Genomic DNA, 15,805 nt, shown 5'->3' on the forward strand with positions numbered 1-15,805 from the left:
AACATTCATGATAATAGCGTTGAAATAGAGAGGACATTCCGTTCTTTACATGGCTTAAAAACAATCAAAGTCAGAGTCTAACAACATTCAAGTTGACAAACTCCAGTAAGAGCAAACATGACCAATACCCATGCCCAAACAAAATATAACATGTGCAAAAAAATATTGTATGAGTGGTTATTGAGCAACATGGGAGAGAGGCTAATAAAGCATTTGTGGAAAATGAAAGGAACATAATATGTCTGGGTGCCCGTAATCATATATTACATAATATTACAGGCACGAGGCACCCAAACATTACTTATACTATCAGTTACCAGTATCAGTTACTCATAAGTAGTACAATAGTACAATGCACTATTGTATACGGTTCGTTCTATGTTCGTGGAATTCTTTTGTACTGTATTGCTGATATGTGATTACCTAATGTTTATAAACAATTTACTAGTTTAAAGTTACAGCTCTGCTTAAGCCTTTGGTTTAAAATGATTTGTATTTTCCTACAGCCAGGGGCGTGTGCTGAGCAGGTCAGAATTCAACAGGACATTCATATAGGCAAATGATGATTGGAAATGTTGATTCTTTGAAAGGTTTTCTTTGCACAAATAGCAAAACGATAGATTACCAACCACCAGTTTAGAAACAGTATTACAATTCATAAACTGTCAAAAGTCACAGAAATTGACATTGGACATTTAAAATGGTCTTTTTATAACTCATGATAACCTCAATGTGTCTGTGCAGCATTATAATGGTCATACCCTTGAAAGTGACATTCATTTGTGTTGCTTGCAGCACAGTTGCATTGTTTTGAAGTAGTACCTCCCTGTGTTAAGCAAGTTACAATGTGAACGTCCTCCACACACCAGATACCATGCTCACAACCTGCCTGTCCTCGCAATAACATGTTGAGTGTCTTTACAAATGTTTTATTTCTGTAGCATTTTAGTTTACTTACATCCACACACACTGTACTTCAGATATATCGTTGCTGTCAGGCAGACGCCTCATAGACCAAAACTGTTACTTTTCATAATTCAAAAGTAGCCGATCTACTTTTGTGTGACACTCAGTGGTGTAAAGTAACTAAGTGCATTTACTCAAGTACTGTACTTAAGTACAGTTGTGAGGTATTTTTTTTTACTTACTGGAGTAATTCCAATTTTCTGTACTTTTACTTCTACTCCACTATCTCAGAGGCAAATATTGTACTTTTACTCACTACAATTATTTGAAAACTTTAGTTACTAGTTACTTTGCAGATATTATTATATTATAAGACATACATTAACCACTTTAGCCCTATTTTATACCTAGGCTATTTGAAAATAGCTGATAAGCTCACAATGCGTCGCATTGCGACGCGTTGTGAGCTTGTAGAACTGCTATTTTCAAACTTACTTTTACTTTTGGTACTTTAAGTAGATTTTGATTCCAATACTTTTGCACTTTTACTCAAGTAAATTTTGAATTCCGGACTTTTACTTATAATAGAGTACTTCTACATTGCAGTATTGATACTTGTACTTAAGTAAAACATTTGAGTATTTTTTTCACCACTGGTGACACTGTAGTATGTCGAAGTAGGGCATTCATTTTTAAAAATAAGAAGTTAGAATATGGAACTAAGAGGTTTCTGCCCTACAGCAATGATCACCAAATATCACCACCTTCATGACATTGGATTTCTATCCCAGTTAATGGATAGAATGATGTCTCCAGAGATTTCCCTTGTTTATGATGGTTTGATGTGTCCTGCATTACCCAATCAGTTTAATGTTTGCCCAGCTGATCTGATTACATGAGTTTCATGATGATGCCATTTCAGCAATAAAATGCATTATAGTCAACAGATACCAACCAGTAGACACAGTTGACTGCCATTGTATCTTTCTCTGTAACAGCATTTAAATCTCCAATTTCCAAATTGCATGGGAAGATGAATAACAAAACTAAACTAAAACACCAAAGCTGTTTTAGTTTATTCTCATGAATCAATTTGTAAATTGCCAAATATTCCTCAATATCATACAAATAAGTAGCCATTGCTTCCTGTGTGAAGTGAAATACACGTCATGTGGCATGCCTGCACAAGGACATTGGTAAATAATTCCTCACAAGCTTCTCCCTATATCTTTTATTTATTTTTCCTTTATTTATTCAGGGAAGCCCATTGAGAGCAAGTTCTCTTTTTCAAGGACACCCTGATAACAGCATATAAAACACATACAAAGAACAATAACCATTTCAATCACATTAGAATGTCACAGATGCAAATAAATATAGTGTTACATGAAACAGGTGCAGTCACTCTGTAGTGTGTCCTCAAGAAGCACCCTAAATGTCTCTATTGAGACCAATCGCACCAGTTTCAGAGAGTTTTGAAGTTTGTTCCATTTGTATGGAGCATAATACATGAAAGCAGTCTTTCCTTGTTCACTTCTCTTACATGGACTGGTATATCTAATGTGTGTTTGTGAACGTGTGGAATGTCCAATAACCTTTGGTTGTAAAAGCGAGGATAGGTACAAAGGAAGCTTACCAAACAAGGGCTCCTATCAATGTGCTAGTGGGGCTAAGCCCCCCTATCTTATGGAATAAAGATGAGAAATTATTATCAAAATGTTTTAGAAGAGATTATTTGATATACTGGTGGAACCTAGAACAGCAACAGCATCAAATAGTTACAAGAAAAACACAAAATATGTCAAAATGGGTTGATTTCTTTAAGCCCAAATCAGCTTCCATTGGCTTCCATTGAGTTAAGCGATTGACAGTTGACATGACACGCCTGCTGGGCTAATATTTAGCCCCCAAGCTCCGCCCTCACTGGCTTTTGACCAATAACAGAAAGATGTACCTTTCTGCGCTTTGTTCTGGGAAGGTGAAGGAGGATTAACAAGGCAGGCGGCAGTATTCAAATGGATTATTTACTTTCTAATCCGTCTTCAGAAAGGTATTGTGGATTTGCTTCATTTATCTGACAAAGTTAAAAACATGATCGCTGCTTTAATCACATTGGAAGTGGCTCCAATTTGTTGGGGAAAGTTAACATCGCTCGCTAGTCTGTGTGTGTGTGTGTGTGTGTGTGTGTGTGTGTGTGTGTGTGTGTGTGTGTGTGTGTGTGTGTGTGTGTGTGTGTGTGTGTGTGTGTGTGAAAGATAATTCAACTTCCCCTAGCGACCTAACGGTAAGGGCTGACGGACATGTCAGTGGATGTGTTGGATGCAGCTCAAAGTAAACTTTACTCAGGTATCTAGTTTGTCGCTGTCTGACCCTCCTAGCCCATGTTATTAAAGAAAGACGGGCGACAATGGCCAAAACTCAATCGAAAAATCGACGATCGAAAATCGGCAAAAGTGGCCGATTTTCAATTTTTTTTTCAAAAGATTTTCAAAAGTGACTTTGAGGACATCAAGCACACAATACATTTACGAGTTTTTGGCCTAAAAGTATGGTAATTGTTCGGGCCGGCCCAGTAGGGCCCAGTTAGGGCCGGGCCTTAATTCCTTAATTTTCGAGAGAGAGAGAGAGAGAGAGAGAGAGAGAGAGAGAGAGAGAGAGAGAGAGAGAGAGAGAGAGAGAGAGAGAGAGAGAGAGAGAGAGAGAGAGAGAGAGAGAGAGAGAGAGAGAGAGAGAGAGAGAGAGAGAGAGAGAGAGAGAGAGAGAGAGAGAGAGAGAGAGAGAGAGAGAGAGAGAGAGAGAGAGAGAGAGAGAGAGAGAGAGAGAGAGAGAGAGAGAGAGAGAGAGAGAGAGAGAGAGAGAGAGAGAGAGAGAGAGAGAGAGAGAGAGAGACAGACAGACAGACAGACAGACAGACAGACAGACAGACAGACAGACAGACAGACAGACAGACAGACAGACAGACAGACAGACAGACAGACAGACAGACAGACAGACAGACAGACAGACAGACAGACAGACAGACAGAGATCTACTGTAGGAAGGAGATGAGAGAGAGATCTACTGTAGGAAGGAGATGAGAGAGAGATCTACTGTAGGAAGGAGATGAGAGAGAGATCTACTGTAGGAAGGAGATGAGTTTCAGTTTATACATATGTTTAAAGCTGCATTACACCTCAAGCAGACTTATAATCTAACCTTTTAATTATTGTCTGGTTCTGGTCTTATTTTGTTTTTTATTATTATTAGTATTGCCACCACCACCAATAATCATGATATAAGAGCAGCTATCTGCACATAGAAACAACGTTCACTGGAGCAGTGGAACCTCTTTTGTTGGGTACTTGTGTTGTTGTGGAGCATTTCCTATAACAAAGTATAGATAGCCTACAGTAGCGTCATTGCTGTAACTTGCTATCTGGAATATGATGCTGTTGCTTCAGGGTGAACTATGGGTATCATATAGTATAATGGATGTCTTATAGCCCCCCCCAACCCAAAATCCCCACCAGCCGCTACTGCTTGCACGGCAATCGGACACTGTATTCATGATTTGAGGCATTTTGTTCCAAACATGTGTTTTGCTAAATTAGACCTGATGGTGGCGCTATAACAGGCCAATGTTAAAAGGGTGGCATTTGTTCCTCAAAATAGTGTGAATGTGTGATTTGCAGCATTTTGTTCAAAACAAGCCACTACTGCAAACTTTAGATGTGAATCTTAGCCAATCAGGATGGAATATGAAAAATCAAACAGATCTGTCTTGATCACATGACTATAGAGATCATGTGTACGTACCGATTTGCGTGAAATTTGGATGAAATTGGAAGGAGTAATATAAAAAAAGTGGTATTTTTTTGCCTCCTGGTGGCGTTATAAAAGGCAGATGTGAAAAAAGCAGGGCAAAGGTTTTTCCTTGACCTCAAAGGAGTGCGCATACAAAGTGTTACACAGATAGGTGCAGTTATAGGTAAAAACATGAATCATCGGCCTGTTATAGCGCCACCATGAGGCTGTGTGGGATTAAGTGCAAAATTTCACGGAAATTGCATGCTGTGTTCATGATTTGAGGCATTTTGTTCAAAACAAAGCGCTCCTGCAAACTTTGGAAGACATTTTTAGCCAATCAGGATGGAATATGAATAATCTGAAAGACTTGTTTCATTTAATGACTATAGAGATACTGGGTACCGATTTGCGTTATGTTTTGACACAATCTGTAGGAGTACCTATGGAGTTACATTTGTGTCTTTATTAATCAAAGAAAAAGATTTGAGAGAGAGAAAATATAAACTGAGCAAAACAATATTTTGAATGAAAACGAATTAAAACAGCAAGCCAAAAATTATACCAGGGGGTCTACCAGGGGGTCTAAGTAGGTGAGATACTGACCTACTGATGGGGCTCAGTAGGTGTTTTGCGTAAAGTATAGTTTTGGACCGCGACAGAGGTGCGCCATCTCAAGCGAACTTGAGCCACGAGAGGCACCACTGAGGGAGCTTGTTGCCGTGCCGAACCTTGCGAAGTTCGCTTGAGTCGACCCAGCGCCGTCCGAGTCATGTACCGATAGGCACAGAATCGTAAATCATGTTTTGGGGTGAGCGTTTGCCCCAACTTTCATCAACCCACAGAATAACGACAAAACACCAATCAATCAATAGTCTGATTAAACGTGATAATGTCCCATTCAGTGCATTGACAGCATCCGAAGCCGGTGCTATTGCACATGGTACCTGTACACACAATTGCATCAGGTGAAGACAAGACAGCTAAAAGAAATGATTGCTATAGCTGCCTCAATTCTGTGAATATAGCAAAATGTGCTTTAAAAAAAACATGTTTCTTCTTCTTTCTTTTACTAGGAAAGGACAACGTAGAGTGTGTATGTGGTGTGGTCAGACAATGAAATAATCAAAGTCAACAAAATGCGAGCGACCACAGTGAAAAAATGGGGCATGAAAAGAGCAAAAACAGAAGGCATGTCATCTGTTCAGATTAGAGGTCATCACCATGCAAGCTTGTGATGGACATTTCCATCAATATTTTATTTTTGCCACGGACATGCAAAACGAGTAATCAGTATCACCAAAATCACATAGGCCTAGCCCTAAATATAATAGTCATAGTGCCATATAGTGTCTACTCTATTCCACAGCGCTACACATTTTAAAACGAGCCACTTATCAAATAAATATTGTTTTAATTAGTTGGGGGGGGGGGGGGGGGGGCGATCTACAAGCCCACAACACATCACAGCATGTTGTGAACTTGTAGATCAGCAATTTTCTTTTATTTTTAGCCTATACATGCCCAGAATTAAAAAATGGGATGTCAGGGTTAAAGTGGTTAGCTATACTTTCGCAAACCTGGAGACTGGGAAGTTATACACTGTACGAATACTGGCGGGTGGCACTGGCAGTCCTGAGACGGGCATTAAATGTGGCATGGTCCAAGTATATTCCATATTTGGGATTTCAATAATTGGGTCTTATCAGTAGGCTACAGACAGTGCTTCCATCTTACATTGCAGGAGCAAAAGGGCCATACTTGAGGACAGGAAGAGATTAAGTTCTACCAGCTAAACTAGTTTTTTGTTAGTCAACTTTAATACATTACATTACATTACATTACATTACAGTCATTTAGCAGATGCTTTTATCCAAAGCGACTTACAATACGTGCATTCAACATATAGTTGGGTCATTTATGGCACTTCCGTGACCGTGGAGAGCGAAGGTCCGTTTCTCAATGGATTTGTCATCTAGGAGGGTTATTAAACACATTTAGCCGGGGTGTCTTTTTTAAAACGGCGGGGAAAATTTGTGGGAGACCAAAATCCAAAATGGCTGCCGTGAAAATGAACTTTTTAATGGTTTGACCTACAATGATGCACAATACATGGTTTCAGAGCTTATTTTGGTCAAGGAATACATATATGGTGTTTATATAATGATTTGACCTATTGTCGACCTTCAAATGCAAGATGGCTGCCAATTATGAGCTCCAAAAGGGAGTTTTTTTCAAAATCGTCACAGAGCCTTCATATTAGGCTCAAATGAAAGCTCTGCTCATGATGAGTTGAATAATATACAGTATAAGTACACAGAAGTAATCTCTGAGGTCAATAAAGTCAATGTTTGTGTGTAAACAGCAGTTCCTGATTTGCGGTTTCCCATTGAATAGGGTAGGCTACTGAGAATATGGTGTCCAGTTCATCCCATCCCATCATTGAGGTGAATTTAAAGGTCACCCATATTTTGTATTTTTGTATTTGATCCCAGTGTTTCCTGTCTAGTTACTTTTACCTGCCTTAACCAGCCTTGTAATTTTGTCAGTGTTTCCACCTGTGTCCTCCTAGTTCCCCAGCCTATCCCAGTGTTGATTGTCTGTTGAGTTTGCCTGTGTCCTGTTAATCCCTGTCTATTTAAGCCCTGTGTTTGCATTGTGTTCTTGTTGGTCTGTAGACCTTTGTCATGTGAGGTTTTTAGTCGTTGTTCTTTGTACTCAAGAATCTTGGACAAGTGATTTTGGATAAGAACCTCTCTCCAGAGCAGTATGCACCGCACGCCCCGTCTGTAGTTCTTTCCTCGTAGTGCTTGGTCTACCAACCCCTCCACTACTACCCCTGCTGTAACCAGAGTGTCTGCAATTCCAGAGCCCTTGAATCACTTGTAGATGGCATAGATGTAGGACATCAGCTGGTGGAAAGGTACGAGGATTGGGAGGATGTCCTTCATTCCAACATTTCTGGATTCTCCGCCTTGAGCTCAGTGAGCGTCTTGTAGGTGGGCAGGTCACCAACAAGAAAGGAGAATGGAATATTCTTCTGCCGCATGGCCTCCACATGTTTCACCATTATGTCATTCACCACTGACTTACTTGAAGGTTAATTGTATGTTGTGTGGTAATAAGGCTTGCTCCTGTTGGGTGGTGGATGACAGCAGGACTGGGCACCACTGTATCCTGGAACTCGCTGCTCTTCGGGTGGTGGTCTTGTACCATGATTGTCTACACGAGACAGTGCATCACAGAGCGAGCACGCTGCGGAGCTCTGCTATCAACCTGGGAGTAAAGATCTGGTAGACACTCTGCACAAGAGCGGTGTCTGCATCAGCTATGGAGATACACTGCTCATCTATGACCATTGGGCTCTGATGGATGTGGAGGCATCAGCAACCTGCCCACATGAGATCGCAGACAGCAAGCCAGCTATCGTGATCATCGACAATGACGACTTCAAGATTGACACTATGACAGGTGACTCTACAGGAGTCCATCGAACAAATGTCATGTACATGCAGCCAGAGAGCAATGAAAAGAAACCAGGCAAAGAGACTGCTGAAACGCTCACCAAGAAGAATGAAATCTCTGCACAGCTAAAGCAGAAGTGTGCAGAACTGACAACGGTTTGCCAGTACAGATGCCCCCCTGGTAGCAAGAGTGAGTCACCTGCTTGTCCCAGGGTAGATCCACCAGTGGATGGGTCAGCTCCGCAGCGTGCTCGCTCTGTAATACATGCACTGTCTCGTGTAGGCAATCATGGCACAAGACCACCACCTGAAGAGCAGCGAGTTCCAGGATACAGTGGTGCCCAGTCCTGCTGTCATCCACCACCCAACAAGAGCAAGCCTAATTACCACACAACCTACAATGAACCTCCAAGCAAGTCAGTGGTGAATGACATAATGGTGAAACATGTGGAGGCCATGCAGCAGAAGAATATTCCATTCTCCTTTCTTGTTGGTGACCTGCCCACCTACAGTATAAGACGCTCAACACAGCTCAAGGCGGAGAATCCAGAAATGTTCAAGGACATCCTCCCAATCCTCGTAACTTTCTACCAGCTGATGTCCTACATCTATGCCATCTACAAGCGATTCAAGGGATCTGGAATGGCAGACGCTCTAATGTCCAAGATGCTTGAGCACAAAGAACAACAACTAAAAACCTCACCTCACAGGACTACAGACCAACAAGACCACAGTGCAAACACAGGGCTTAAATAGACAGGGATTAACAGGACACAGGTGAAGTCAACAGACAATCAACACAGGGATAGGCTGGGGGAGTAAGAGAACACAGGTGGAAACACTGACAAAATCACAAGACTGGTTAGACAAGGCAGGTAACAGTAACTAGGCAGACAGGAAACAGGGAGCAATACCACAAAATAAGGGTGACAAATGAGTTGACCTTTAATCAACTCAAGCAACTAACCTTTCTAGCTTTGCATACATAATACTATTTTATGTTAGGCTATACTGCACAATTACTTTTTGGTTCATTATGAAAATGTGATGGGATGAACTGGACACCATATTCTCAGTAGCCTACCCTATTTAATGGGAAACCGCAAATCAGCAACTGCTGTTTACACACAAACATTGACTTTATTGACCTCAGAGATTACTTCTGTGTACTTATACTGTATATTATTCAACTCATCATGAGCAGAGCTTATTTTGAGCCCAATATGAAGGCTCTGTGACGATTTTGAAAAAAACTCCCTTTTGGAGCTCATAATTGGCAGCCATCTTGCATTTGAAGGTCGACAATAGGTCAAATCATTATATTAACACCATATATGTATTCCTTGACCAAAATAAGCTCTGAAACCATGTATTGTGCATCATTGTAGGTCAAACCATTAAAAAGTTCATTTTCACGGCAGCCATTTTGGATTTTGGTCTCCCACAAATTTTCCCCGCCGTTTTAAAAAAGACACCCCGGCTAAATGTGTTTAATAACCCTCCTAGATGACAAATCCATTGAGAAACGGACCTTCGCTCTCCACGGTCACGGAAGTGCCATAAATGACCCAACTAATAGGTAGGGAACGAAACCACTAATCACCAGAAGTCTTAAGTGCATTTTCTGCAAAAACAAGCAACCAAGAGTATACCTAGCGCTAAGGTAAAAGTGCAATATATCAGCTACCTACTTTCTTAAACAGATGAGACAAAATAGCAAAATCAAATGAGCAAGAGCTAAAACAAATAAGTGTATCGACTAAACAAGATCCAATAAAACCATTGAACAATAAAACAAGAGTTCGTACAACTAGTTAACAAGAAGTAGGCCAGGCAAAGAGGAAGGGTAGTGTTTCCTGAAGAGGTGGGTTTTCAGCCTGCGGCGAAAGATGGGCAGTGACTCTGCTGTCCTGACATCAGTGGGAAGTTCATTCCACCACTGTGGGGCCAGAACAAAAAAAAGTCGTAACCGTGTAGATCGACCAGAAGGACCCTTGAGTGACGAGGTAATCAGTCGCCCCGAGGTGGCAGACCGAAGTGGTCGGGCAGGGGTGTAAGCATCGACCATAGCCCGGAGGTAAGAAGGAGCTGTTCCTTTCACTGCCCTATAGGCTAGCACCAGGGTTTGTGTTTCTTATCTTTCAAATCTTTTTTTTTGGCTTGCAAATATATATTTTTTGATTGCTTTTTTTTTTTACCTTGTTTTCATTCAAAATAATGTTTTGCTCTGTTTATATAAATGTTTTTTCTTGCACATTATAATGTTTTGCTCGCTGTTTTAATGTTTTTAAAGTTTTTAGTTTTCATTCAAAATTATTTTTTGCTTGTTTATAATTTTTCTCCCTCAAATCTTTTTATTTTGTTTGGTTAATAAAGACACAAATGTAACTCCATAGCATAGAGTACTGTCAAAAAATGTGTTTTGCAAAAAGTGTCCTCCTGGTGGTGCTATAACTGGCCCATGTGAAAAATTGGCATCCAGGGAGTGTGTGTGCACAGTTTTCGCTGCGATCAAGCCAGCGGAGATTAGCTGTCCACAGACGCAGGGGGTGACGGACGGTCAAGGTCAAGCCTAAAATATATCATCATAAATATATAGCCTACAAGTAATGGGGTGAGGTAGAGTCTGATGAGGTGAGTGTTCGGACTGCTGTGGAAAATGTTTTGACTTCAGGGGGCTGGGGTGAGTAATTACAGGGGAGTCAGAACATGTTTTCAACATGTCTTCAACATGCCACAAACTGAAAAGTGCATTATGCCCATAGAATAATCACTTTGTGAAACATGGATCAACCCCTCATATAATTCACAGATATTTACACAATCAAGGTGAGCAGCTGTGACTTAAAGCAGTGGTTCTCAAACCTTTTTCATATCGAGGACCCCCACATTAATATATTTGGCCACAGACCCCCTTCTGAAGATATTTTTTTTTCAAAATGTTCAAGATTTATTTGAAAATAGCGAAATAGATATACAAGGTTGTGGGTCTGCTATTTCAAATAGCCGATAGCCAATATAGGTTGAAACTGGTTAAACTCATTCTGATGCTATATTAACTCATTTTACTGGCGACCCCCGGACCCACTTTGAGAACCACTGACTTAAAGCATCAGATTCTTTCTACAGAACAGGTACTTTTTCATGTCTTGTAAGGACATGACTAATATTTGGAAACTAACATTTGTGTCTCACAATCCATCTTATCCACAATTTCCGCAAGACAGGGTCCCTTGACAGAGCAAACAGAACACGCAAGAGCAAGGTGTTCTGTTTGCACCCACAATCTAAGGTTCAAATTCCAGGGGTGTGTGGGCATATAAATAACAAACACCTGTTTTATGAGTTTAAATGACCTTAGGATGTTAATATTTTAAAGAATCTGCAGTATATCAAAAAATCGCTCTGGACCAAAAGGATCCTTGGTGCACCACACAACTACAAAACGCTGAGTGAAGTGAATTATATGACTAACACATAACCCATTAATGTAATAATTAACTGACAAGTTGAATACCGTTTAGTTAGTAATTGATCTATGTCAGATAAACATGTTTACATATAACAAAACAATACATATACTATGTGAACCATAATCAGTACTGAAAACCACAATAGACATAACAATAACAGGCACTAATTTTTTTTTTGTTTCCTTCTTGGGATTATATTACAACCACATCTTACACGACATGGACCAACATGTGAAACGTGAAACCTGAACACCTGTGTCATTTGCGGAAAACAAATAGAGGCGGGGTGTCAGTGCAGGTACAAACCTGTGAGCTCCATGGTTGCCTGTAATGATTTACATATCCAGATGGGGACTAAAATGGGGAACTCTAGAGAGACAATTCTATGGTAACGCACGACACATAGGAAGTACTTCTACATTGTGGTTTTAACACAGTAGTAGATTGAGCCACCAGACACTGAGGTCTGCTGGTGTGAGGCTTGCAGCCATGAAGAAAAAACAGCCTGGTTTGTAATATCTTATTTCCTACCTTTGTGCTGTTGACAGGATAGACACTGAATGGGTCAAAAAGGAAGAAGTTAAAGGTCAGTTTGAAGTGATGCCTTATCAATGGCTATTACACATTCAGCTACATCTAACCAGCATCCCTGCCAAACCACAGAGTGTGTCAATAATCGTGGCTGTATACATAGAGGTTTGAAGTGAGGATGAAAAACTGGCTATACCAGTAGAACAACATACTGTCTGCAGTCATTACTGTCTGGCACCGTATAGGAAAGGAACGATCACTGTAACGGTGTGTAAGCACACGAGGCACTCAACATGTTAGAAAATGGCTTTGCTAACAGCAGAGGAAGGTATGTATGCCACTTCTTTATATACCACTAAATAAAACATATTTTATTTTAGGTAGATATGGGAGATTGGAGCCATTAGGAATAGTTTGATGAAGCATCACAAACAAGTTGGACTTGTTGCTCTCAAGTTACATCTGTCTGTTCAATCTGTTATGTTTTCTACTGTATAATGGGGTGAATGACTTGTTATTATTTTGTCATGAATATTTGCATGAAGGAATTAGCATGTCAGCATTATAGAAGAGAGACCTAGAGTAAGGACTACTTTATAGCAATACATTTCAAATTTAAGTCTTGCTCAGCAAAGTTGAAATTAAATTAAATTAAAATCTAAATTTAATTTAATAGAAAATGTTTCGGCCGGGGACCCTCTGCGGATATAATGATGATAGTGATGTGTGTGAAGAAGGATTTAGACCCAAATGTTCCTTAAAGTATATGCTACCTAACCAATGCACCTGCAGTGTAGGTTTACTGCCTTGGGGTTGGGGGGGTGTCTGGGCTGGATGTGGATAGGCTACTGGGGGTTGGGGGGCGTTGAGGAAAAAAATATTTTGGGGCTGAGCCGAGAAGGGACATGTACTTTACCCTGCAGATCAAATCTGGTTACATCAGGGGCACACCATTACCTAAATAAAATGTTATGACTACAGCAAACAATACATTTAATTTAAGTTTTCAGCTTTTAATAATGTCGCTAAGGAAAGAAATTACACACAGAGCGACTGAGAATTCTCAAATCAATGGCACTTGCTAATTGCAGTTTTTTATTGTCCTCACATTTTTATAATTAGTGGCTGTAATGTTTTAGCAGTTTATGTTGCACAAATATAATGAACATAAGCCTGATGACAGATTGAACTGAGACTCTTGCCAGCTGTGCAACCATTTAATCAGTATCCGTAAAGTATTTCACAAAGCCGGTTTCTCAATTTCTATTGAGGGTTCTCAATAGATAGATAACTTAAAAAGGGTTATGCAGTGCCTTTAGGTAACTTCTGTTTTAAAGTTTACTTAACTTGGCTTGAATTTTTGTTTGGGTGGGCCGAGTTGCTTTGGAGCCCACACCCACCCACCCCCCAAGGCAATGGTTGGTGGATGTGGGCGCCTAGAGAACTACCATATTAGGATAAGGTGGTGATTGATGTAGTTCTTTGTTTTGTGAGGTTTGGTATGGGAAGACCAATTATTCTGGCAGCAGTGTATTTTAATATATTATATTTACCACTGCCTGGTGTAATGGTGTGGTCATGATTTCAAGAACACTATGGTGCTGAGGTAAAGCTGTTTATGTCGCTATGTGCTCTTTCCTTTCAGCACGACTAAGGTGGAGGCTGGGAAGGTTGCTCAAAGTGGCAGGAGTTGCAGCTGTCCGTGCAAGCGCTGGTTCTGCTTCGTTTTGCTTGTGACGTCAGTTCTATTTTTTTACAATGTGAATGTCATGGAAATGGCAGCAGACTGGAGCCCACAATGGTGGATACGTTATAACAACACAACAACATGGTGGATGCCATACAAAGGCCTGTTCACAACAGCATCTCCCAACGTCAAGGAAAATGCTATGGGCACAATATTCAAATCCCAAACAAATGGGGAAGTTATTATGACCAACTCCTCTGTTTTCCTACAACCTGAGGAGATGAATGTTACAACATTATCAACCATAACGGTGGTACATAATACAACAGTATCCACTCCACGGACAACGCTGCCTACACCACCTCCTTATGTATCTCCAGGACCGTACTTAGTGGAGTATCCATATCACTATCACTTCACTGTGGATGAGCCAGAGAAATGTAAACAACAGAAGCCTTTTGTGGTTTTGGTCGTGCAGGTGGCTCCCCACAACAGAGCCGATCGTGACATCATCCGCAGAACATGGGGTGGCGAAAGCCCTGTGTTGGGCAAAGTGGTGAGTCTGTTCTTTTTGTTGGGAAAGCCGTCGGGGGAAAAGGCAGAACAAACCCAACAGCAAGTTTTGGAGGAGAGCAGAGAGCACCAGGACATGCTACAGAGTGACTTCCTGGACTCCTACAAGAACCTAACCATCAAGACCATGGTGATGTTGGAGTGGCTGGACTCTCGCTGTTCCATGGCCTCCTATGCCATGAAGATTGATTCAGACATGTTTCTTAATGTGCCCAAGTTGGTCGATATGCTGTTGAGAGCTCCGAAAGACAAATATATGACTGGACTTGTCGCACATGGGGCTGCAGTTCTGAGAGACCCACACTCAAAATGGTACCTACCGTTTGATATGTTCCCTGAGTCACAATATCCTCATTATGCATTAGGACTGGGTTACGTTTTGTCCTTAGACCTGCCTAGAAAGCTTGTGGAAGCATCTAGACATGTTAAAGCTTTATACATTGAGGATGTATACTTGGGGTTGTGTATGAGATACCTGGGTATACCACCCACCGACCCCCCAAACTGGTATCTGTTTCAAGTGTTTCCTGTGACTTATAGTCGCTGTGCTTTCTCCAAGTTAATAGCCACCACAACTAATCGAAATATGGAGGATCGTATGAACATTTGGAAAGACTTTAAAAGACCAGGTCCTTATTGTTGGTAGTCAAGCACCGTGAATAGAGACAATGAACATTTTGAAAGGCGGAACGTGCTGTTTCCCTTTTACTCTCCAGCTGATGTTTTCTTTCACTCTTTATTTTTTGCAATTCTCTTGCCGGTTAGTTACATTACATTTCATGTTGGACAACAGGGACGTTTTCCAGAATTTAAAGACATCTGGTGGATGTGAAAGTCTGTTTTGCATATTTCATTCAGGGAAACTCAGGAAAACATTATTTAATATTTGCTATTTTGTTTTCACATCCTAGAATGACGTCATATCAGGAAATGGTTAAAACATCAGGCTACTTACAATTTACAACTTACTTAGGCATTTAGCAAGCGACTTACAAGTGCAAGATCACTTGTAAGTGGCAAGGACCTTCGGAATGTGTAAGTGGTAGGTCATTTGACGATAAATTTACTTTGCACTTAGGTCAATCTGAACCCATTTGATACCTGCTGCTGATATCTCTTACTTGCACTTGTATTTTGTTGTTGTTTTTGAATACACACATATGTAGATAATTGATATTGTTTTATTTAGTTTTTCCCTTTATTCTCGTTATTATAACGGGTAGATAATTTCACCCACTCTTTTACACGTGTCAAGTTGAGATGTGAGAAATAAACTTTCAAACTTTCAACTTTTTCAAATTGGTTTTGGGTCATTTAATCGTCTACTCAGGCTTTTGTGAGCACACCGGACAGTTTTTAAGTTGCTTAATTCAGTATTTAGATATTTG

At 40.5% G+C, this 15,805-nt stretch overlaps 1 protein-coding gene across 2 annotated transcripts; it reads left to right on the forward strand.

The window, feature by feature from the left end:
- Positions 1-12,029: 12,029 nt before the first annotated feature.
- On the forward strand, positions 12,030-15,698 carry LOC311050267 (beta-1,3-galactosyltransferase 1-like). Of its 2 annotated transcripts, none has more exons than XM_084064279.1 (2): positions 12,030-12,134; positions 13,803-15,698. In XM_084064279.1, exon 2 carries the CDS (start codon positions 13,927-13,929, stop codon positions 15,061-15,063), a length of 1,137 nt encoding a protein of 378 aa, XP_083920405.1. In that variant the 5' UTR covers positions 12,030-12,134; positions 13,803-13,926; the 3' UTR covers positions 15,064-15,698. The 2 variants fall into 2 exon arrangements, with proteins under 2 accessions (XP_083920405.1, XP_083920404.1); XM_084064278.1 differs by lacking the exon at positions 12,030-12,134 and adding an exon at positions 12,153-12,485.
- Positions 15,699-15,805: the final 107 nt, after the last annotated feature.

Source organism: Gymnoscopelus microlampas (genome assembly GCF_963454915.1).
Source record: "Gymnoscopelus microlampas genome assembly, chromosome: 1".
NCBI lineage: Eukaryota > Metazoa > Chordata > Actinopteri > Myctophiformes > Myctophidae > Gymnoscopelus > Gymnoscopelus microlampas.